This window comes from Cotesia typhae, unplaced genomic scaffold, assembly GCF_013202065.1.
Source record: "Cotesia typhae breed Kobodo isofemale line unplaced genomic scaffold, CoteBio_Ctyphae scaffold_13, whole genome shotgun sequence".
Lineage (NCBI taxonomy): Eukaryota > Metazoa > Arthropoda > Insecta > Hymenoptera > Braconidae > Cotesia > Cotesia typhae.
The window spans coordinates 14667519-14692413 of record NW_027423774.1 but is presented as its reverse complement, the minus strand read 5'-3'; the positions used below and the strand labels follow the sequence as shown (position 1 = coordinate 14692413).

Sequence of the window (24895 nt, the reverse complement as noted above, 5' to 3'; positions counted from 1 at the left end):
GAAGCTGTCTGGAACGCTATCAGTACATTTGCAGCAGAAGTCTTCATAGACTTGCGTTCCATCGAAAGAAAAAAAACGAATGACGCTAACTAAAAGAAAAGGCAAAATAACACTTTAGCTACCAGAAGTTAGAGCAGTAGCTAGATCCTCTCCCTATGAAGTAATGCTTTCGGCAGTTTCCGTAGGGATCAGAGGCTAGAGAAAAAGGAAAGGCTTTAGTCGGTATTGGCATTGACAAAACACCAGTCAATGTTCGAATCCGATATATTCAGGCGAAACACCTAAGCTTGTAGAATACGTAAATGTATTTCCCTCCTTTAGAAAAAAAAACACACACACTCACACACATACACACAATACATACATGCAGACAGATATAGAGAGAACATCGCGGGGGTCATCAGCCAAGCTTCCGGTGACCTTAAAACGTCAAGATCTGATGAAAATTCAATTTTTGCAAAACGGGTGAAAACAATAATTTTCCGATTTTCGAAGATCTTTGATTTTCTTAGCGGGAAGTTAAAAATACTTAAAATTTATGAAAAATTTCTAAAATGCATTTTGAAATTTCCGATTACATATGTAATGTTCCAAAATTGTCCTGAAAATCTCCTTTATTGTGTCAATTTACCGAGAGAATTTCACAACATTATCTCCGGGTCCATTTTTACACCGAAATTTTTTACAGTGTATTTATTTTAATTAAAAATTTTCATCTACTTAAGATTTTATTATTTTAAACTTCTTAAATTAAATATTAACTTTTTTAAATTATTTATTTTCAATTATTATAAACATAAAAAGTTTAATTGTAAAAATCGTGTTAGTTAAAATATTATTAACAGCGGAAAATTGTTAACACCGATTTAACACCGAAAAAAAATATTTACACCGCGAACGGTGTTATTGCTACCCCGATTTCGGTGTTGAATTTAACAGCGGAATTTGTAACACCGTACACCCCATGGATTCACACCGGTTTTTTTTTTTTTTTTACAGTGTGAAGATACAATGGTAACTTATGTGCAGTGTATTAATTGTAAGCGAAACAGTGTCTGTTATTCTACTAATTTTCGGTCTCCTTCGCAGTGAACTGCAAGTATTAAAGAAAAAATGAGCTCTACGTACTCATTAAGTACTCAATAGTGACCGAATCGACAAACTTAACTAATCAAAATCTTCGGTCAGTAAGCTAGAATGTGATTTTTTTTCTCTACAATCTCCCTTAATTCCGGCCGGTTGCATTGACGAAAAGTACAGAGAATAAGATAATCGAGGTATATTTTGCAGCATAGACCGGAAAAAGTAGGCGGTGAAGTAGGGTTTTTAGAAATCGGTACATTTGCGGATATAATCGAATGCTTAAAAATTAATGCTACGTTAATAAAGTGCGAGCTTCTCAGAATAGTTGAAGTTAATTGAAATAACAATTGAGAATAATTTATTTGTAGAATTAAGTTATTTCTTTATCAAATTAAGTATAAGAATATTATCCAAGCAAACAATATTCTCACGCAAGAACTTGTTTTACGCATCTTTGTATCATATTACTATAAAAATATATTTAATCACATGATCCGATTTGTATAAGCAAGAGGTTTGCTATGCCTCAGTCGATTAGACTTTGCTATTATTTTGTTCATAATAATTCATTGTAAAATTACCTCAAACTAGTTAACACATATAGGTATTTTACTTAATCGATGTATATTAAACTATTTCTACGAGAGCAGATTGGTTCTATCAGACAAACATTTAAATGCTTATTGAAACGAATGCTTACTAGTGAGATAAGGTCCCCGACAAGCCAATAATTGAAGGGTGTGATGTGCATGAGCTGTAAAGTGATGTTGCGTCGGCCCAGTTGGGTGGCTTGGATGTGTTGGATGATGAGGGTGATATGCTGTTGGTCTTGCAATAGGTTTTGTAATTCCTGCTGCGTAGTTAACTTGAATTGGAGGTGATCCTTGGAGACTGTGAGAATAACCTGTCGTACTCACCGTTGAACTTCCACTCGTTTGTTGTAGGGTCTGAAAATTTTCTGTAAATAATAAAATTGTGTGCTCAAAACGGTCAAAAAATTTTCTTTTATACTACTCAAATGCTCCGCAAGTATACGGTGAACTATAATTAACAATTTGTGTAACTAGAATTGACAACAAAACAAAATAGTGAAAATTCGCAATTAGTGTGGTTGAAGAACGACTCAAACAAATAAAAAGACCATCCGGCATCCGATATAGAAGTAGATTTCTCAATACTAAAATTCGAAGTCCTTTGCCTAATCAGTTTCGAACTAGCATCAAAAGAGTGTAATTCATTGTATAAAAAAAAAATTAAAAAATAAACTTAATAGAAATTAGCGTAATTTTGCAATTTAAAAGTTATTTGATGAAAAAAGCACCAAAATACCATTATTTTATGTCTATTAATCTTTATAAAATTTTTAAAAATTATCATGAGGTACAAGCTTAGTGAGTCCGATCAAACGACGTGTCATCACCTTGAACGTAATATTTTCAGAAATAATAAATGTTAATTTACTAATATTAATGTTATTATTAATAAATGTTCAATAATTAAAAAAATGCAAAAGTCAAGTTCTTACATTGCCTTAGACTTTGTACATTGTTTTATATATTTTTAATATCTTATTATAAATCCTAAAGTTTAAAATTATCAATACTAAAAATTCAACTGAAAATTATTATATTTTACTTTTTTTAAGACCATATAAATTTTGAGGAAAATGATAGTACAGCAAAAAAAAAGCAAATTATAGCTTCAAGCGTCTAGTTTTCTGACATGACCATGAAAACTTTTTATCATTTTTGGATCTGGAGTATCCTAAGAAAACTACAAAAAAAAAAAAATCTGGAAAACGATTGACCCTAAAGGCCATCCCTCCAACTTTCCACTGATTCCATATTTGAGCGCTTAAAATTGCACTTGAGACATTTTTGAGCTCTTCGAGCTCAAAAACATAATTTGTGTGTTATTATAAGCTCTCTGAGCTTAAAGAGTTAGATATTGTAAGCTTTTGAGCTCTTCGAGCTTAAAAGTCTGGTGGCAGTTTAATAAAGAGTATTTTCAAACTGCAATAACTTCTGAACGAATGGTGACCCAGATGGCGGGAGAAAGGATGGGGCAAGTAGAGAAAGGGACTGGTGGATGGAGTAGGGACGGTTGAAAGAGGGCCTGGAGGACGGGACAAGGAGGGAAGGAACAGCGGCTACCTACTCTTGAACGTTTATAATCGCCTGATACCTGGCCGGCCGAAATCGCCGGAATCCATTTATTTATAAATAGATATATTTAGTTAGTTGAATTCAAATTTAACCCAAGCGTTTATTATTTAATAATAATAAAAACAAAATAAAATCAGAAATGACAAATTTTATTTATGCTTCAGGTTTGTCTGCATCTTAATATGGCCATATCAGCTCTGATCAGAATATTTTTTCATGGGCATGTATAATTATTTATGATAATGTATAATTATTAAAAAATACGGCATCTAATTATATATTATTATATATGATCATATATAATTATATATGGACATATATAATTATATGTAATTAATATATAATTACATATATCTAATTTATAATTATATACAAGTACTAGCTGTTACCCGCCCGCTCCGCTGGGCACTTGTATTTAGAATTGAATAGAATTGTATTTTTAGATCAAGACTTGAAATTAAATTGGAGTATTGTTTGGACTTGCACAGATTCTAAATTTCATCGGATTGGCCTGTACCTTTTATCCATGTGATTCTAGCTAATATTCATTGTAACTTTCAATGTACAATCACTATTTAAGAAACATTTCTTAAATACTAAGAAATATTTTTTAAATACTAAGAAATGATGTTTAAGAAATGATTTCTTAAATGTAAAGAAATTTTCTTAAATACTAAGAAATCCTTATATCAGTGTGAAGAAAAAAATTTGAAATAAGGATTGAAAGTTTCAATTAAAGTAATTTCAGGTCTCATAAATGAAGTTGGCCTAGTGTAAAGTTTGCCGTTATCTATGATTCTATCAAATTTTATATCTTTAAAAATTGTATTTGGAGAATGTTAATTTTTTGACAATTATTACTCCTGCACTCCTATGTTAGGGAGGAATTTCATAAGATCTTATTGGAGATGATTTCTACATTATGAGTAAAAGGTTCTAACAAAACTTCGAGTCAATAGAAACTATTGATTGAAAATGAAAGATTTTCATTGTTCACGCCTCCGCAATTCTTTTTGGGGTTAGAAGTCGAGAAAATTCATTCTCAGCCGAAGTTGACATTATATACGAAGATTCCTACTAAATTTGGAGTCTGTAGAAATTATAGCTTGGAAATTAAAATTTTACATTTTAACATCCACCCCCGCAATCCTTATCGGAAGTAGAATTTTTTTAAATCCGTTTTGAGATGATCTCCTCATGACAAATAAAAGATTCCTACCAAATTTACAGCTTTTAAAAGCTATGTTTTGGAACTTAAGATTTTTTATTGTTAACACCCACTTCCGCTGTCCTTGTTGGGGGTAATTCGTCGTAAGATCCACTAATATATTATTTCTATGTCACATATAGAAGGTTCCTACCAAAATTGAAATCTATAAAAGCTATATATTACAAACGAGAATTTTTCATTTTTAACGCCCCCACAATCTTTTTTAGAGTGAGATATAGTAAAATTCGTTCATAAATTATTTCTACATCACATATAGAAGATTCCTACTAAATTTAGAGCATGTAGGCGCTATAGCTTGGAAATTTACAATTTTACTTGTTAACACTCACCCCTGCAGTTCCTTGTGACGTGAGCTATGATAAAATTTGTTCATTAATTATTTTTTCACTTATAGAAAATTCCTACCAAATTTTAAGTCGATAGAAGCTATAGCTTGAAAATTAAAACTTTTCATTGTTAATAGCCACCCCCGCAACCCCCTGTGGAGGTGAGATATCGTAAAATTCGTTCATAAATTATTTCTATATCTCTTACAGAAGATTCTTACCAACTAGAGTCGATATGAGCTATAGTTTCAAAACGGGAATTTTTTATTGTTAATGCCATTGCAAACCCCTTTGGGGAAGGAATTTCTGAAAATCCGTTCTTAACTGACCTCTACGTGGCAAAAGCAATATTCCTACCAAATTTCAAGTCTCTACCCTGATAGCCAGCGCTTTCTCAGTAAGTGTTGACTTCCAGCAGTTACGGTTAATTTATACATCAAGTTGGCGGTAATTCTTCTTTCAACAACAGTTGTAAGCAAATTGACAGAAATCTACGGCCGCAACTTGAATACAAGTTAACAATCAAACTTGTAGTTAAATTTCCTTTCAACTTTACTACAATTTGAAGGAAATACTTGTACAGCTAGTTTTGACGTCTATTTGCAGAGTAAGTCATAGGTAACTAATAGGTAATCGCTCGCTTTGCCAACTCTTTCCGTCAAGTTTGCTTCAAATTGCGGACGTAGATTGACAGTAAGTTATAGGTAAGGTGGCTATCAGGGTAGGTCTTATAGTTCCAGAGATATCGTGATGAGTCAATCTATCTATAGAACGGCTAAATTCTTGTACCCGGGGAGACGATTAAAAAATAAAAGTACTCAAAAATCATAGATGATTATGTTGCTGAGATTGACGAAAGGAAGAAATAATTGTCACTAAAATGAATACATGAAATACTAGCGTAATGAAATATTTAAAATAAATCGTTTAATTAATTTATTTCTTGGTAATAGGTTCAGAGAACAGAAAGTGGTAACTCTACTGAAGCTGAATGTAAAACATACGGTTTAGAATTGTAAATCTACTGCCTAATTTAGATTTTATGCTTCGAGAATACAACAACCCATACCAGAAATGAAGATCGGACCGATACTGAGCCGACTGGCAATCAATGTTCAAGTATAGGCCGAGTATCGTGAAATATCGTTGGGCCAAGACTGGGCGAGCATCGGATGGTAATACCAAGCTGATATAGGTGACTGAGCGTCGGTTAAACATAGCAATCAAGCATTGGCCAAACATCGGCCAAGCATAGGCAAAATAAAACCAATTTTAGCTAAATTGATTTTAAAAAAATTATTTTCATTGTTTACATTTGAATTATTATTATTATGAGATGATAGACTACAGGTTGATAAAAATTTATTCAGAAAAAAATTGGATGTGAAGGGATTCGAACCTGATCCATCTACGTAAAAGTCCCGAGTGGTGTCACGAGCGCTGCTAACTGATCTGGGTGTAACGTTCTTAGTTTAACTAATTCAATGTTCAACAATCAATTTTTCTTAGTATAATTGAGTTAACTTGACTGTTATTGAAAAATTGAAAAATTTCTGAATTCTAATAATAAAAAATAATTTTCCAGTTTTTTAAAACTTTTCATTTTTTAAGCAAGAAGTTAAAAACTGATTGAAAATAAATGATTTATATATATATATATATATATATATATATATATATATATATTTTTTTTTTTTTATTTATACTCATAAATATATTCATTAGTAAATAAATTATTTATTAAAAATCATTAGTTTCTTGTTAAAATATATTATTTATTTTTTTTTTTTAACATAAATGACTAAAAGAAACTGGTTAACTGATTGGGTGATGAAAAATTTATTGAAAAAATCTGCCAAAAAAATATTTATTAACTTATTAAATCTATTTTAGTGAAAAAAAAATGTTGATTAATCTAAACAAAGCTTGTTGAATAATAAAAATATTTATTAAAAACTAAAAAATGATCAATGTGATACTTGAAAAAAAAAAAAAAAATGTTAGTTATTTAAATTGTTGGTTTCTCCTAAAAACATTTCTTAAGATATCTTTTAAAAATTGATTTACTAATTTTTCCTACTTATTAGTTTATAATTTGGTTAAACTAGTAATGACTAATACGTACTAATTATTTTCAAGGTTTCAAGTTCTTTGCTTATATTCGCTTATATACAGAAAAAAAATAAACTTCATTGATGATTGAAATACTTGAGTCAAGTAAAATTTTACTTAAACTTAAAAAAATTTCTCAATTTAAGAACTTGTCTACTTAAATCAAGACGATGAAACTTTTCAAAATAACATTTTTAGTTCAAAAATTTTTTTCTTGAATGGAGTTTATTTTTGTCTGGAATCAAGTTGATTTTTAGTAGATTTCATAAAAATCTAACTATTGCACTCGTCCTGATGGCACAACTTTTAAAAAATTTCGCCATTTCCTGACTCAGCTCTACAAACTGAATCAGAAAATATCGTTCGTTCAAGAGTTTATGTGTCCACTAGCTTAAAATTTTTCTAGCTGCCATATAATATATAATATAAAATATAATATATTTATTTAAATATATTATATATAATTAAATATATATATATATATATTAATATAAAAAATATATTTAATCAGTTTCTAATAATCCTTTATTTCCCGCAGTTCCCAAAAATTTGTCTTTAATGACAAATTTAGCTATTATATATGGCTAAATAAATTCCCAGTTTTGGGAACTGGGGGAAATAAAGGATAAAGGGGGAAGGGGAGGACCTTTACTCAGTAGGAATTTTCGGTAACTGAAAAAGTTTAGCCATAAAATATATAATATATATTTTAATATATATTTATTTACCGTAAGATGGACATATATTTTTATAGTTATATATATATATATATATATATATATATATATATATATATATATATATATATATATATATTTATTTATTAGCTGTAAACGCCCGCTTCGTTGGGTCATTTTTAATAGTGCAATTATTTAAATTTTATTTAATATTAAAAATTTTTTGAATTTTCTAAAAGTTTCTAAAATGATCTAGAATATTTTCGACCGATTAGAATGTTGACATACATTGAAAGCTTTCTAGATCATTTTAGAAATTTCTTCAACAATCCAGACCATTTTAGACCAATGATAGTCTCATATTTCTAAAATTAACATGTTTCAACCCCCGTATCTTTTACACCCTTAGAACTATCGACTCGCAACCACCATAGTGCACGATGGGAACTTTATACCTATTGCCACATACAATCACTGTTCGTCTTCGATGCATAGTTTCGGCTGCAAAGTGAAATATCGGGGCACACACCTCCAATTATATATATATATATATATATATATATATATATATATATATATATATATATATATATATATATATATATATATATAAGCGAAATACCACTCACTCACTCATCACGAGATCTCCGAAACTATTCGCCCGATTGACTTGAAATTTAGCATACTTACTCCATTCGTGATGTAGACGTTCACTAAGAACGGATTTTACGCAATTCCTAGCTATAATGAATTTTTCGTCTACCATCACATATGCTACTCCCTCCCCTCCCTCCCCTCCCTCTCATTCTTCCCCTCCCGTCCCGTGACTTCTTCCCCCTTCCCTATATCTCTCTCTCTCTTTTTTTTTTAGAAAATGTCATTTTGATTCGCCAATCTAAGAAACCCATCAAGTGGCACCCATCAATTATAGAACTCACCCCCCTCCCCCAGCGCAACCACCCACGCTAATCAACCGTTGCCATGGTTACCGTTGCCATGGTTACCGTTGCCACGGTTACCGTTGCCACGGTTACCGTTGCCACGGTTACCGTTGCCACGGTTACCGTTGCCATGGTTACCGTTGCCATGGTTACCGTTGCCATGATCACAGTTGCAATGGTTACCGTTGCTAAAACAACTGTTAAAATGAATAAATTGTAATAACAAATTCGGTTGTAAACTAAATTCAGAGGAATGATTAGAATAAAAGTAGAAAGTTACTAAATATTAATATTCTATAGAATTATTATTCAACAGTATTATTCTACACACTGTTAGGCAAATACATGGATTTTCATCGATTGATTGTTGGGACAGTAGGAATTCATAATCATACTTTTTTTAAGAAAGAATAGCTAAATCATTAATAACTGAAATAGCTAATATGTATTGAAATGATCATGAAGGATAAACTCCATTATATCATAAAACAGATAAATATACCATAAATATTAATGTTGATATTGTTAAATGATTATACTGATTTAAATGATTAAAAATAAAATGGTAAATTGTGTGTGATATATATAGGAGCTGTTCTATAGATAGATTGACTCATCACGATATCTCGGGAACCATCGGACCTAGAAACTTGAAATTTGGTAGGAATTATACTTTTGCCCTGTAGAGGTCAGCTAAGAACAGATTTTAAAAAATTCCACCCCCAAAGGAGTTCGCGGGGGCGTTAACAATGAAAGACTCCAGTTTTTAAACTGTAGCTCCTATCAACTCCAATTTTGGTAGGAATCTTTTGTAAGAGATGTAGAAATAATCTATAAACAAATTTCACGATATCTCACCTCACAGAGGGTTGCGGGGGTGGGTATTAACAATCAAAATTTTTAATTTCCAAGCTATAACTCCTACAGACTCCAAATTTTGTAGGAATTTTCTATAATAAATGATGAAAAAATAATTTATGAACGAATTTTACGATATTCTACCCCAAAGAGGATTGTAGGAGCGTTAATAATAAAAAATTCCCGTTTTTAAACTATAGCTCCTATCGACTCCAAATTTGGTAGGAATCTTCTGTGAAAGATGTAGAAGAAGTCCATGGGAAAATTTTACGATAGCTCATCTCACAGGGGTTCGCGAAGGTGGGTGCTAACATCAAAAATTTTTAATTTCCAAGCTATAGCTCCTATAGACTCCAAATTCTCATTTCAAATTTTTTTCTTCGTGTCAATTATTATTCATTTTTGAAAAAAAGGCCACGCAAACATTATAGTGATTGCACATTGAAAGTTACAATGAATATTAGCTGGAATAATAAAAGGTTATGCTTATTCGATGAAATTTGGAATTTGTGAAAGTCAAAACAATATTCTAATCAAATTTTAAGTTTAGATCGAAAAATACAATTCTATAATTGCCCAGCGAAGCGGGCGGGTAACAGCTAATATATATATATATATATATATATATATATATATATATATATATATATATATATATATATATATATATATATATATATATAATAAACAATTTTTCACGGGGGCCGCCGTGAATACCTTTCCGATTCTCAGTCACTGGTCTCAATGAAAATAGGGCGCCAGGTAATTTTTGATCACTGGGATTACCAAGCCAGTAAAAACGTAATCAAATAATTTTTATTCGCTAGGAATTATCAAGCTAGCCAAACTTAAACTTGAACGTAAACAAAACTAAATAATCTTTACTTGCTAGGAACTCTCAACTACACTAATAGAAAATTTATGTTGACTCAAGAGATATTTTCTTGATCTAGGAATTTATTTTGGACGACAAATGATAATTTTGCTTCAAAAATTTCTTGTCTTGATTTAGATTTTCTTGGCTTAAGAGCTATATTATCTTCAATCGATACATTCAGTTTTTCAACCAAAATAACATTATCGTTTAAAAAATTTTAAATAATTCATCAAAGTATATTTCAAAAACTAAATAATCTTTAATTGTTATACTGAAAAAAAATTATTTCTTTGGAATAAGTAAATTAATGACTCAAAAAAAAGCCATTCTTAACACAAGTCGGTAATATCTTGAATCAATGTTATCGCCTATCTTCAACCAAGAGACAAAAATTCTTGAAAGAAATGTATCTATATCTATATCTAGTTTCAAGAGTTCAAATTTTGAAAAAAAAAACGTTTCTTGAATTAAGATTGTTTTTCTATCAGTGTAGCTAAACTCGAACTTAGCCGCGAACTAGTTATCCTTTCTATCAAACTATCATTCTTTATTTATCAGAAATTATCAAAATGAACCAAAACGTAAACTTAACCAGAAACAACGAAAACTTAACAAAAATAGAGACTTAAGGACTAAGAACCGGAAAGACAACGGGATGCCTCGGGGTCGCATAGTGGGCTGGTTTGTGGAGAGAGGGTGTGATTCGTGTAGAGAGGTACCATGATTGTAATAATTTTATTCGTAACACCAAAAATTTATGCTTAAAACCAAACTCCTATTTATTCAAATATATATATATATATATATATATATATATATATATATATATATATATATAATCTAATATATAAAATTCTCGTGTCACGGTGTTCGAACTTGAACTCCTCCGAAACGGCTCGACCGATTTTTGTGATCCTTAGCGTGATTGTCGGCCAGGGTGGAGAATCGGCCAACATCTATTTTTCATCCCCTTAAATGTTAAGAGTAGTCCACCCCTAAATTTTTGTTTTTATTTTTTAGGCAAAATTTTTTGTTTTTATTTTTTTATGACACAGCATACAAAAATACATACAACCCTAAATTTTCATCCCTCTGAGATCAACCCTTATTTTTTATTTGTTAATTAAAAACTTTAATTTTTTGGCAAAATTTTTTTTTTATTTTTTGATGACTGTAAGATAATAATCTTAACATTAAATATTTATTTTGCCGGGACTAGGTGTTAAAAGATGGAGGAGACACATTCGTGGTTATAATTATATTTATTCTAAAATTAGTCACAGGCGTAGTTTTGATTGTACAGAGTTTGAGTAGTTTACAAATATTGAGCACTTTGAACACTTATTATGATCTTGAATTATTACATTGATTCATGAGTACGCGTTGGTTGAGTTTAATTGAGTTGTATCAATTAATGTATATTAATTATACTGAGTATGAGTTGTAGAACTTTGATCTTCAATTGAACTGTTAATTAATTTACAATGTAATTAACACTAGCAATTATGAGCGATAAATATGAGTAATGTTGTAGAATTTGGTTCACCAGACGATTAATTAATTACACTTAATTAATAGTCATAGTATGAGCGTATGAATTGGATTGACTGAATGTAATGATTAATAGAGTGAATGAATGCAAATGTAGTGAGAGCTTGAGCTTGAATCTGTAGAGTTCACAGTAATGATTAATTGGATGAGCTGTATAAATTAGAGTCACTGGATTATTAATCAATTAACAATATAATTAACTTTCACAGTGTGAGCGAATGAGCCTTAAAACTAATGAGCTTAATTGATTACGTGGGTTTCGGGATGCGAGACAGAACACAAAAACGTTGAACACAGAATGGCCGACAGGCCCAAGAGCAGGTAGCAGTCACCCCCAATCCCCACCAAGCAACATCTGCAATGCGGCATTTGATTTTGCCGCATGATGATGAATTTCTATAAATAACTATTAACAATTGTAACACGTGATTGTTGCTAGGTGGAAAGTGTAGGTGGCTGCTATACATATATATGAGAAAGAGCGACACATGGGTAAGCCATGTGATAATGAGTAAGAGAGAGAGGGAACATGAGAGTATAGGTTGTGATAAAGTGATCTCAAATGATTTACCATAAATACTTAATTGTACCTGAGTTGCCAATGATTGCTGGTGAATAAAGATGAGTAGCGATGCTGTAGTTGGCTTCAGTAAAGTTGAGTGGATGAGCTTGATGATTTTGTAAATACACAAAGAATGCACTGGTCAAGGTAAATGCGTGTGTACGCTGTACAATTAGCACGTGTTATGAGGAGTATGGCTGCTTGCCGTTGAGCCAGTTGAGTTGAGGTAGGACACCCGAGGGCGCTTGTGTAGCGACGCCTCGGTGCTACCAGTTTGTTGCGGAAATGTTTGAATAATTCCGCAACAGGTGACATACAAAAAATTTCATATTACTCTAAATTTTTCACCCCTCTACGATCAACCCCTATTTTTTATTGGTTGATTAAAAACTTTAATTTTTTGGCAAAATTTTTTTTTTATTTTTTGATGACTTACAATAAAAAATCTCATATTACTCTAAATTTTTCACCCCTCTACGATCAACCCCTATTTTTTATTTGTTAATTACAAACTTTAATTTTTTGGCAAAATTTTTTTTGCTATTTAGAAATAATGATTAATTTTTTATTAATTAATATTAATTAATATAATTAATATTAATTAATTAATAATTAATATATCTAATGACTAATAGAAGAAGAAATAATGATCTTCAGTTCATCAGTGATACCCATCGTTCATATGACGCTCTCCAATATCCACTAATTTTCTGGAAGGGACAAGATGGATATTGCGTAAACATTAAACAACGAGATCCCGTAACAGGTAATTCTTTCATTATTAAGAACACAACTATTTTATTATTAAAGAATAAATCTTCAATTAATTTAAATATATATTATTACAGGAGCTGAAACAAATAAGAACGTTAGCTCGAAGGATTTTTATTCATATCGTTTGATGATTAGACGTGGCCGAGATAATATCATTTTACGATGTCGTGAGCTTTGCCAACAATTTATGGTCGACATGTATGCGAAGATAGAGAGTGAACGACTACGATACTTGCGATATAATCAACAGAAGCTGCGTGCAGAAGAATATATTCACTTGCGAGATGCTATTGCGAACAACGCTGACACTGCCGAAATTGGTAACTCTGTTATCTTACCATCATCGTACGTAGGTAGTCCACGTCACATGCAAGAATACATTCAGGATGCTATGACTTTCGTGCGTGAATATGGACGACCGTGTCTTTTCATTACTTTTACATGTAATCCAAAATGGCAGGAAATTACATCATTGCTATTGCCAGGACAAAATGCAATACATCGTCATGACATTACAGCACGTGTGTTTAAACAAAAATTAAAGTCTTTAATCAGCTTCATTACCAAATTGCATGTATTTGGCCCCACACGTTGTTGGATGTATTCAGTTGAGTGGTAAAAGCGTGGATTACCTCATGCTCACATTTTAATATGGTTCGTCGACAAAATACGTGCTGAAGACATCGATAGTTTGATTTCTGCAGAGATTCCAGATCCATCTACTGATCAATTACTGTTTGATATCGTTACTGCAAACATGATTCATGGTCCATGCGGAAATCTGAATCGTTCATCACCTTGCATGGTAGATGGAAAATGTACAAAGCGTTTTCCTAAAGATTTCACTAACGACACGGTCACACATGTTGACGGATATCCAATATATCGTCGAAGAAGTACCGAAAATGGCGGACAATCTTTCATTAAAACTATCAACAACGCAGACATCGACATTGACAATCGTTGGGTGGTACCATATTCTCCTCTGCTGAGCAAAACATTTAATGCTCATATTAATGTTGAGTCATGCAGTTCGGTGAAGAGTATCAAATATATTTGCAAGTATGTGAATAAAGGAAGTGATATGGCTGTATTTCGGATTGAAAATAATAATGTTCATTCTCCTCCGTTGAATCAAAATGATGAAATTACGAATTACCAAATTGGCCGGTATATCAGTTCCAATGAAGCTGTCTGGCGTATTTTCGGTTTCCCAATTCATGAACGGGATCCAGCAGTTATCCATTTAGCTGTCCATCTTGAAAATGGCCAGCGCGTATATTTCACGAACGATACAGCGCTTGATCGTGCTATAAATCCACCGAAAACTACGCTCACCGAATTTTTTGAACTGTGCAATCGTGCGGATGCTTTTGGTGCCTTCGCACAAACACTGCTCTATTCTGAAGTTCCGCGGTATTTTACATGGGCTCAATCGAAAAAATGGATACCCCGCAAGCAAGGGATACCAGTTGATGCGTGCCCCGGTTTATTCAAATCAAATAGTTTGGGTCGTGTATATACCGTCAATCCAAGGCAGACTGAGTGCTTTTATCTGCGACTATTATTGGTTAATGTCACCGGACCATTGTCATTTCAAGATATACGGAAGGTAGATGGACAACCGTATCCTACGTATAAAGATGCATGCCTTGCTCTAGGCTTGCTAGAAGACGACAATCATTGGGACAGCATGCTTGCTGAAGCAGCATTAAACTGCACAGGAACACAAATTCGTCTACTATTTGCTATAGTACTGACTACATGTTTCCCGGCCCGAGCACAAATGTTGTGGGATAATCACAAAGATTCAATGACTGATGATATATTGTATCGACATCGTACAAGGTGCAACGATCTAACAATATCATTCAGTGAAGCAATGTACAATGAAGCATTGATTGCTATCGAGGATCTTTGCATTGTTATTGCAAATTTACCAATCAGTCATTTCGATATGAGCTCACCGAATCGAAGTGCATCTGATTTACTCAACACAGATATGAATCGTGAACTACAGTATGATACTGTACAAATGGCGAGCATTGTAAGCCGCAATGTTCCACTACTTAATGATGAACAAAAAATTATCTACGACCGCATCATGCTGGCAGTTTCGGCAGGACAAGGAGGATTCTTTTTTTTAGATGCACCAGGTGGGACTGGCAAAACATTTCTTATTTCGCTACTTCTTGTCGAGATACGATCAAAAAATGGCATCGCATTGGCCGTTGCATCTTCTGGCATTGCAGCAACTTTATTAGATGGAGGCAGAGCAGCTCATTCAGCATTTAAGCTGCCGTTAAACATTCAAAATAATCCAGATGCAATGTGCAACATAAAAAAACAATCGTCTATGGCCACAGTACTGAAACAATGTAAAATTATTATCTGGGATGAATGCACTATGGCACACAAACATTCGCTTGAGGCATTGGATAGGACATTAAAGGATATAAAAAACAACGATAAACTATTTGGCGGCACTTTGTTACTCCTTTCAGGTGATTTCAGACAAACACTTCCCGTTATTCCGCGTTCAACCTACGCTGATGAAATCAACGCGTGCTTAAAATCATCGCGACTATGGCGTAATGTTGAAAAAGTACAACTGACGGTGAACATGCGCGTTCAAATGCTTCAGGATTCATCCACCGAAACTTTCTCTAAACAACTGTTAGATATTGGCGATGGGAAAGTTGCTGTACATGAAAACACTGGATGCATAAAATTACAGACGAACTTCTGCACAATCATCGACTCGCAAAATAGTCTCATCGATCACATATTTCCCGACGTACACACACAATATGCAAATCATAAGTGGCTGGCAAAAAGAGCGATCTTGGCACCTAAAAATGTGGACGTCAATGGGTTAAATTTAAAGATACAACAGCTGTTGCCTGGGGACTTGGTGTCATATAAATCTATCGATGCAGTTTGCGATACCAACGAGACTGTGAATTATCCAATTGAGTTCTTAAATTCATTGGATTTGCCAGGCATGCCACTACATCATTTACAATTGAAGGTTGAATCTCCGATTATTCTACTTCGAAACTTAAACCCACCACGGCTATGTAATGGCACACGATTAGTCATTCAAAAATTAATGAAAAACGTTATTGAAGCCATCATCTTGAATGGCAAGTTTCAAGGCGAAAATGTGTTGCTGCCACGAATCCCTATGATTCCTACAGATGTGCCAATTGAATTCAAACGCACTCAATTCCCAATTAGATTGGCATTCGCTATGACAATCAATAAGTCACAAGGACAAACATTGTCTGTATGTGGCTTAGATTTGGAAACACTGTGCTTCTCCCACGGACAACTATATGTGGGATGTTCTCGCGTGGGAAAACCATCCAGTTTATTTGTGTTGGCTAAAGACGGACTAACCAAAAATATTGTACACTCTATTGCGCTAAGATATTAATTTTTTTTTTTTCAACTGCCATAATTGATAGTAAAAATATAAATATTTATTTTTGATGTTTAGATAGCTATTAAAGACTGTTATTTAAAATATAATATTCGTTACTCTAATAAAGATTTATTTATTAACCTAAATAAAACATACTGTTATTCTTTATAATGCATTCGATTATAAATACTTCCCCGCACACTTATAGTAGGTAATTATTTTTATTTAACTATAAAAATGTTTCCTAGAAATAACATACATGGCAAAACAATGTTTGCCGGGTCAGCTAGTATATATATATATATATATATATATATATATATATATATATATATATATATATATATATATATATATATATATCTTAGAGTGTCTCAATAGAATCGAATATTTATTTTTAACTTCCCGCTAAGAAAATCAATGATTTTCAAAAAATCGGGAAGTTATTGGTTTTACCCCGTTTTAAAAAAATTGAGTTTTCATCAGATCTCGACGTTTTGAGGTCCTAGGAAGCTTCCCTGACTATTCCTGAGAGAGTGTCACTCCGTCCGTCCGTCTGTGTGTGTGTGTGTGTGTGTGTGACCCGCTTATAACTTTTGAACGGCTCGACCGAATCGAACGAAACTAGTGGCGTTCCAAAGAGTTTCATCAAACTTAGATTTCCTGAAAATTTGAACTGATTCGGACCGATAGATTTTGATAAAAATAAAAAAAAACCCAAAAAATTAAGAAAAATTTTATTTTTAAATATGATTTTTTTTAAATAACTTTTAAACGGCTTTTTCGATCAACTCCAAAATCTAATCAGCTCTTAACCTTGAAAAACCACATCGAATGCCGTTTTGAAAATCAAAATCGGTTGATTCGTGCGTGAGTTATCGTTGTCGAAAGAAAACCAAAAAAAATGTTTTTTCGGAATTACTTCGAAATTCCTAGATCGATCAATTCGAATTTAAAAGTTTTTTATGGGGCCTTAAAAACCGCGTCGATCGCCGCCAAGAACGTGAGAATCGGTGCATTCAGTCAAAAGTTATTGCGATTTGAAAATTCAAAAATAGTGTTTTATTAAATCTCTATCAGACTTTTGAGCTCGAAAGTCTAGAAAAGTTATCTCTTTGAGCTCGGAGAGCTCAAAATGACACGAAAATTATATTTTTGAGCTCAAAATTTTGACATCGAAGAGCTCAAAAACGTAATAAGTGCAATTTTGAGCGCTTAAATATGGAACCAGCGGGAAGTTGCAGGAATGGCCTGTAGCGTCAACCGTTTTCCTAATTTTTTTTTTCAATAAACGTTGAGAATTCATCAGAGTATCTCTAGAAGAAGATCCTCTGAAAATATGAGTTCTTAATAATAATATTTAGAGGTAGCGTTATGTAATTATCTATTTTCCATTTAAATAACGAGATAAAATATTATTTTAAAATTAGGAATTTTGTAACGTGATATCGAGTTACTTTATAGGTAAAACCAAACCCGACCTTATAAGGAAATTAAACGTTCTACTAAAAAGGTCTGATTGATATTTTAGAAGGGTAATTTTCTTTTTTTCAAAAATATGAATATTTTAATTTCCAAAAAAAATTTTTTTTTCGTTTTTTGCAACTTTGCAAATTATGGTAAAGTTATGCAGATACATAGTATTGTCATTTTGATCATTCACGAATGAAATGTATCACGTGGCAATATTAAACAATATATTAATTTCAATTTTTTTTTTTTATTTTATGGACTCTATCTTAATCTCATCCTTAACGCATGAAATAATTCGCTATTTGTCCTTTTTTTTTACATTATTTCGAATTGTTGACATTACTTATTATTATCATCTTATTAACATGGACATCATTTGAAATTTGAGAATGAGAAATATTAATGTGCAAAAATTTGTAAGTAAATAAGTATTCGAAAGAACGAAAAAAAGTTGATATTCTCATCACATTATTTCTGATTTTTATTGAAAATTAATGACTGTTTAAGTTATTTGGTGTTGAAAACTGTAATTGAAGTATCTGTAAGTGAAGAAACGAACAAAATATATCGTGCGTTAAAAAAATAAGAACGGACACCCTATATCATTAGGGTGTCCGTTATTTTCCAAGTTGATTTTTTTTTCACTGTCGGCCTCTGTATTTTTAGTTCTTGACTAAAAAAAAAAAATATCTTACACAAATAAGCTCTTAATTACCAAATTAAGCCGTGCCGAAATCGACTTACATTTCCCATTTAATTAACATAGGAATTTGAAACTTTTTGCAATTAATTTTTTTTCTTTGAAAAAAAAGGTCACTACAACTGCGATCGATGCATATCCTGATGAAAAATTAAATGTTTCACAAAAAAGTACTCTAATAATTTTTCGATAAGATCATTTCTTTGGAAGTTATTTGTAGTTAAAGTTGTGTTCATAGTTATTATCATAGTTTTTCAGTCTTGCTATAAAGTTTCATATGTTATAATATTTTATTTCATCTATAAATGTTCCAAAAATTTTATTTAAATGATTAATAATTACAGTAACGTTAACAATATGATGTATTAAATACATTCTTAATAATATTGCCACTTATTTGTATTTTTTCTGTCTCTACGTATAAATGATGCAATTTCGAAAATTAATTACTCAAAAACAGTGTGACGAATTAATCTGAAGTTTTGATAGTGAATTATTAATACATTTATCTTTCGATAAAGAAAATTTCAGAATTTTCTTTAAATATGTCTTGCAGGATTCAACTACCTTAAAGCATTAAAATGTGATGAAAATTTCGATTTTGATTCCCCCTAAACGCTATACAGTTAATTCAGATAATGAAACTATCACTGTGCAAAAAAAAAAGATATTGATTTTTTTATTAAATAAATTAATTTTCATTCATTCAAATTCGATCAAATTTTTTGTCCGATTCAACATAAATAAAAAATTACTATAGATTAACTTTGACACAGGCCACCAATAATGATTGTTTGGATAGATTAGACATTGTCAATAATCTATTATTGTTAACGATGTAGCCGAAAGATTAACCAGTTCGATTTACTCAAAAATACATCAACATTTTTACTCCTAAAAAAGAGCAAAAACAATATTTAGTGCAAATTATTCATGAAATTAAAAATACTTATTATAATGCGATTACAAATTGCTTAACAAATAAATGTGAATAGAGACGGAAAATAAACAAATAAGCGGCATATTATTAAGAATGTATTTAATACATCGTATTGTTAACGTTACTGTATCTATTAACCATTATAATGAAATGTTTGGAACATTTATAGATGAAGTAAATGATTATAACACATGAATATTTATAGCAAGACTGAAAAACTATGATAATAACTATGAACACAATTTTAACCACGAATAACTTCTGAAAGAATAATTTTATAAATTATCTACTTTACAACAAAATTTTTTTAACAAAATTAGTTTTAAATAGTTTTAATTAATTATTGAATTTTCTTTTAATCAATGAACTAAGTTATATATCATTGTTAAGATTGTTTGATAGAAATTAAATTTTCTTTATTTAAGAAACCTACTTCCATTTCAGCTACCAGATGGCCTTTTTAACTTTCCGTTAAGAAAATTAAAAGTTTTCAAAAATTGGAAAGTTATTGGTTTTACTCCAATTTTCGAAAATCGAGTTTTCAACGGAAGTTGACGTTTTGAAGTCCTAGGAAGCTTCCCTGAATGTTTCCACGGTGATGTCCGTATGTCTGTCTGTATGTATGTTTGTGTGTGTGTATGTGTGGCTGTATGTAAACCTCTCATAACTTTTGAACTGCTTGAATGGTTTAACCTATCAATTTCAAATACTAATTAGCTCTTAACATCAAAAAACCCCGTCGATCGCCGCCAGCCCGGTCGAAATCGGTTGATTCGTTCGTGGGTTATCGTTATCGAAAGAAAACCGAAAAAGGTTTTTTTTTGAAATTCCTATTTTGATCAATTTAATAAACTTGAAGATTCTTTATGAGGCTTTGAAAATTCAAAATATATTGCTTTATCAAGCTTCTATTAAATTTTTGAGCTTAAAGAGTTACATATACATACACATACACACACGCGCGCGCGCGCACCCAGAGGTTGTTATTTTTTTGAAAAATAAACTCCTAAGGCTTCAAAAAATTGACACACAATCGAAATTCAGCATCTGAAATTTATCTTGGCTGCAACAATTCACTAAATTTTCTTGATACTGACAATTTTTTCAGAAAAATTAAAATTGCTGAATTTGTACAATCTAAATTTAAGGAAATAACATTATTTATAGCACTTCATAATAACTATGTTTTCTCTTGTCTATTAAAAAAAAAAAAAAGCTTCACTGACAGTCTAAAAAAACATTGAACGCGAATAAAAATAATAAAATAACATCAGTGAACGAACATAGCCAGAGATATTATCCTAAGGATTTAAAGTGGTAACAATAGTATATTCTATTATACTTGTGTGCCCTATAAAATACTCATCGGGTTTTATCGTTGTTTTGCCAACCAATGAACATACTCTAGTGGCTAAAGCTATTCTATAGTCTACAGCTTAAGCAGGAACATTGAATACAAATTTTTTTACTACTCATGATGTCAAAAAAAAAACCCTCTAATACACACGATATTATTACAGTTGTTATTCCTGCAATGAAAGAGTAAGAATTAATCATAAAGAACTTTTGCTACATTTTTTTACCTGTCGAACTTTATGTGATACTGCTGACCATTCTATAATATTCTTCTAATAATCGATACCTTCTAATTATGATTAAACTTGAATTTTACAAATCTTTCATGTAAAATAAGAAACAATTTTCTTGAGGTTCAGGAATGTATTCTTACACATAAAAATTGATTCTGAAGTTTCAAGGTAACTTATTTTCGTATAAATATTTAAGTTCGAGTAAAGTTTTTTTTTTTTGTTGATCGTAAAGAAGATAGAGATAAAAATCGGCAATAAGAAAGAATTAGTTGATTGGCAATTTTTAAGCAGCCTGTAAGCTTTTTTAAACTAGATAATAAGAAATTTTGATAAGATGTGACAAAAACAATGTCAGCCATGTAAAAAATATCAATTTTCATATCATAACAATTGTATCATCATTGTACCCAATAAAGAAATTGTTGCGTACAATGCTTTTTTTTTCGACTCAAATGAATTGAGTTATATATGTTAGGGTACATATTTATATATATGAAATTCAAAAAATGATTGATTACTAGACTGCCTAACAATAAATATTAGGTACACTTGAATTGCAAATTATATTTTGATTATCAAACATCGAAAGTTGTATAGTTCAATGAATCACACAATCATAACGTATATTTGCCACGTATTCCGGTAGAGGTGCAATTTTCTAGCTGAATTAATCGTATATGTTAGTTATTTATATTGTGTGGATATGGGTCATGATCTTTGATAATACTAATCAAGTGTTGTTTCAATATATTTTGATATAATGAAAAAGAAATTTAATCGTTCATTTAGAGCTGAAACTGAAATCTAGACCATCCAATTATGTATTAAAAACTTTGGCTGTGATCAAGCACTCCCAAATAAATCATGTGATAATAAAAGTATTCGTTTTAAGTACTTCAATATCAATTATATCATGTGAAGCCGCGTTGCTAATTTTTATGATTAATCGTTATTATAAGTTTCCTTAATGAAAGTGAATCGGTGACTAATATCAATAATAATTTCACTGCATTCAGATCGTCGGATCATGGTATAACGACGCTACCACCGGCAAATATACAATGCAAATAAGTATATAGAATAAAACTAAAATGTGAAGTGTAATTACATTCTAAAGTATAAAACGCGTTATTGGTGACCGCCGGAGAATGATGTGGCAATAATGGTCTCTCCCGTTGTTTATACAAAATAATTATTTATATATCTGATATAGTTTTGAAATCATTTCACTATGGGAAGCTTATATTTAAAATTTTTTTTTTTATTTTTAATAAAAAACGATTAGTGACTAATTAACAGTCAAAAGCGAAGTGACAAAGAATAAAAATGATAAATCTTATAAGTATTACTAGTCACGTGCCGCTTATAAAAAAAAAAAAAAAAGATTATAATAGGGCTTAAAATTGATGAACAGAATAGTGATGCAATAATAAATTATAAAATCATGAATCTACGTACAATTATTTACCATACATATTAGAGAATTACTACTAGCAACTGTATAATTGAACTTTCTATTGAATTGACTTTTTATAATCTTTTTTTTTTTATTTTTATTTTATTATAATTAAAAGTAATGTAAAACCTTAAATGATTTAAGCTGTGAAGTATCCAATAGTTCTACACAGTAAAAAATTTTGCGTCAATGCGTCAAAAAATTTGGTGTTAACAATTTTTGTATTAAATATTTAACACTTTTTTGGGTTAATTTAACACAATTAATGTTGAATTTATACATAAAAGTGTTAAATATTTTACACAAAAATTATTTGGACCAATGACACAAAATTTTTTACTGTGTAAGATTTTAACATAAACTTGAGAATGAATTATGCATAATTAATAATGATAATATTCAATAGTATTATACACAAAATTTTTATATTCTTTGCAACTATCTAAATCATTATAGTAACAACATTCAATATATACTCTATATCATTAAATGGTTAATTTTTCAAAAAAATTTATTATAATAGTCAAAATAATAACCGGAATCAACTAAATGAATTTTATGGTATTCAATAGATTCTATGAGCGCCAAAAAACCACTAATTTTTTTTTGAGATTACTTTTTTTGATTTTCTATATAACTCCGCAAAAATATTTGAATTAAAAATCTTAAATCTTGTAATTTCGTTTACTTTTTTGATGAATAATAGAAATGTATTTATTATGCATAAATATCAAATCTCATAAATCACCGAATATTTTTTTTTACTATAAAATTGAAAGGAACGGTGTATAACAGTTTAAAAATGAATTTGTTACTTTCAAATATAAACAAAAATTACAAAATTCTGAATAACATATGCAATTAATCTTTAACCAAATTTGGGCCCATCTACGTCTAATACAGGAATAATTTTTGATACAACGGATTGAAATAGTTTGGAATTAGTAAGTATGCTCAAATCTATAGCTAAAAAAAGATTATTATTCATATTGCTATATACTATTTATTGCAATGTTATTAGTTCGGTAAGCTTGCGTAGGAAAAGAGAGAGCGAATAACAGAAAATACAGCTTCATCGAACACTTCGGAAGGGACAAGTAACATATGCACGTGGCATGGTCAATGCATCCGCTGGCTGACAAATGTACGAGAACTTGTAGAATGTAAATACACCCACATACAATATATCCAAAATCCTCTCATCTTCTGTTTATTTATCCATTCTTTTCATCTCTACTATATATAACTTCAGTGAATATGTATGATTTTGTCAATATTAAATGTAACTCTCGCACGATCTGTACGTTTATCATTTTTTTACCCGTACCCATTAATCGCTCTACGCTATAAACTAGCAACATCTATCAATCAGCTCATTAAATCGTAAAGCATTTATGCGTGAAAATAGACTGTGATAAAAAAAGGCAAAAAAGAATGCACCTACATGAAGCAAGTTTGTGAACTTTTCATGATTTTCGAGTTTTGAAAAAAAAACAAAAATTTGGCCACTCTAATGATCTCGAACTGTATGGAAAAAAAAAAATAGGAAAACGGTTGACCTTAAAGGCCATCCCTACAACTTTCCGCTAATTCTATATCTAAGCGCTTAAAATTGCACTGATGACGTTTTTGAGCTCTTCGAGCTTAAAAATACATTTTGTGTGTTATTTAAATCTCTCTGAGCTCAAATTAAAAGGTGTTCTATGCTTCTGAGCCCTTCGAGCTCAAAAGTCTGATAAAAGTTTAATATAACAGTTTTTTTTTTAATTTTTAAACCGCAATAACTTTTGAATGAATAAACCGATTTTCATGCGGTTGGCGGTATTCCGCGCAGGTTTTTAAATCCTATGAAATTCATTTGAACGCAAATTGATCAGACTGAAAACTCCGGTGTAATTCGAAAAAATCACTGTTTTTCGACTTTTTTCATCAACGATAATTCACGAATGAATTAACTGATTTTGACCGGCTTGGCGTCAATCAACGTGGTTTTTTTATGTTAAAAGCTGATTAATTTTTGAAATTGATCAATAAAGCTGTTTAAAAGTTATTCAAAAAAAAAAAACCACATTAAAGAAAAATTTTTTTCGTAGTTTTTTTAAGATTTCTCAAAAACTACTGGTTCGAATCAGTCCAAATTGTATTCAAACTTT

The 24895-nt window shown here is 31.0% G+C and overlaps 2 protein-coding genes and 1 long non-coding RNA gene across 4 annotated transcripts in view; 2 read left to right on the top strand and 1 right to left on the bottom strand.

Annotated features, from left to right (window-relative positions):
- Window positions 1-24895, top strand: part of LOC141534949 (uncharacterized) — a 206498-nt gene that overhangs the window by 118125 nt on the left and 63478 nt on the right. The gene's annotated exons all lie outside the window — the stretch shown is intronic.
- The window catches only part of Dbx (homeobox protein Dbx), a 67663-nt gene that overhangs the window by 40258 nt on the left and 2510 nt on the right, over window positions 1-24895 (bottom strand). Inside the window, exon 2 of the mRNA XM_074255107.1 lies at window positions 1784-2041. Coding sequence (XP_074111208.1) covers window positions 1784-2041 — 258 coding nt within the window. The remainder of the gene's footprint in view (window positions 1-1783; window positions 2042-24895) is intronic.
- Window positions 21944-24039, top strand: LOC141535253 (uncharacterized). 2 transcript variants are annotated; one of them, XR_012480567.1, is made up of 3 exons: window positions 21944-22785; window positions 23522-23686; window positions 23764-24039. It is a non-coding gene; the product is annotated as an uncharacterized LOC141535253 (long non-coding RNA). The 2 variants fall into 2 exon arrangements; XR_012480566.1 differs by having other exon boundaries at window positions 21944-23686.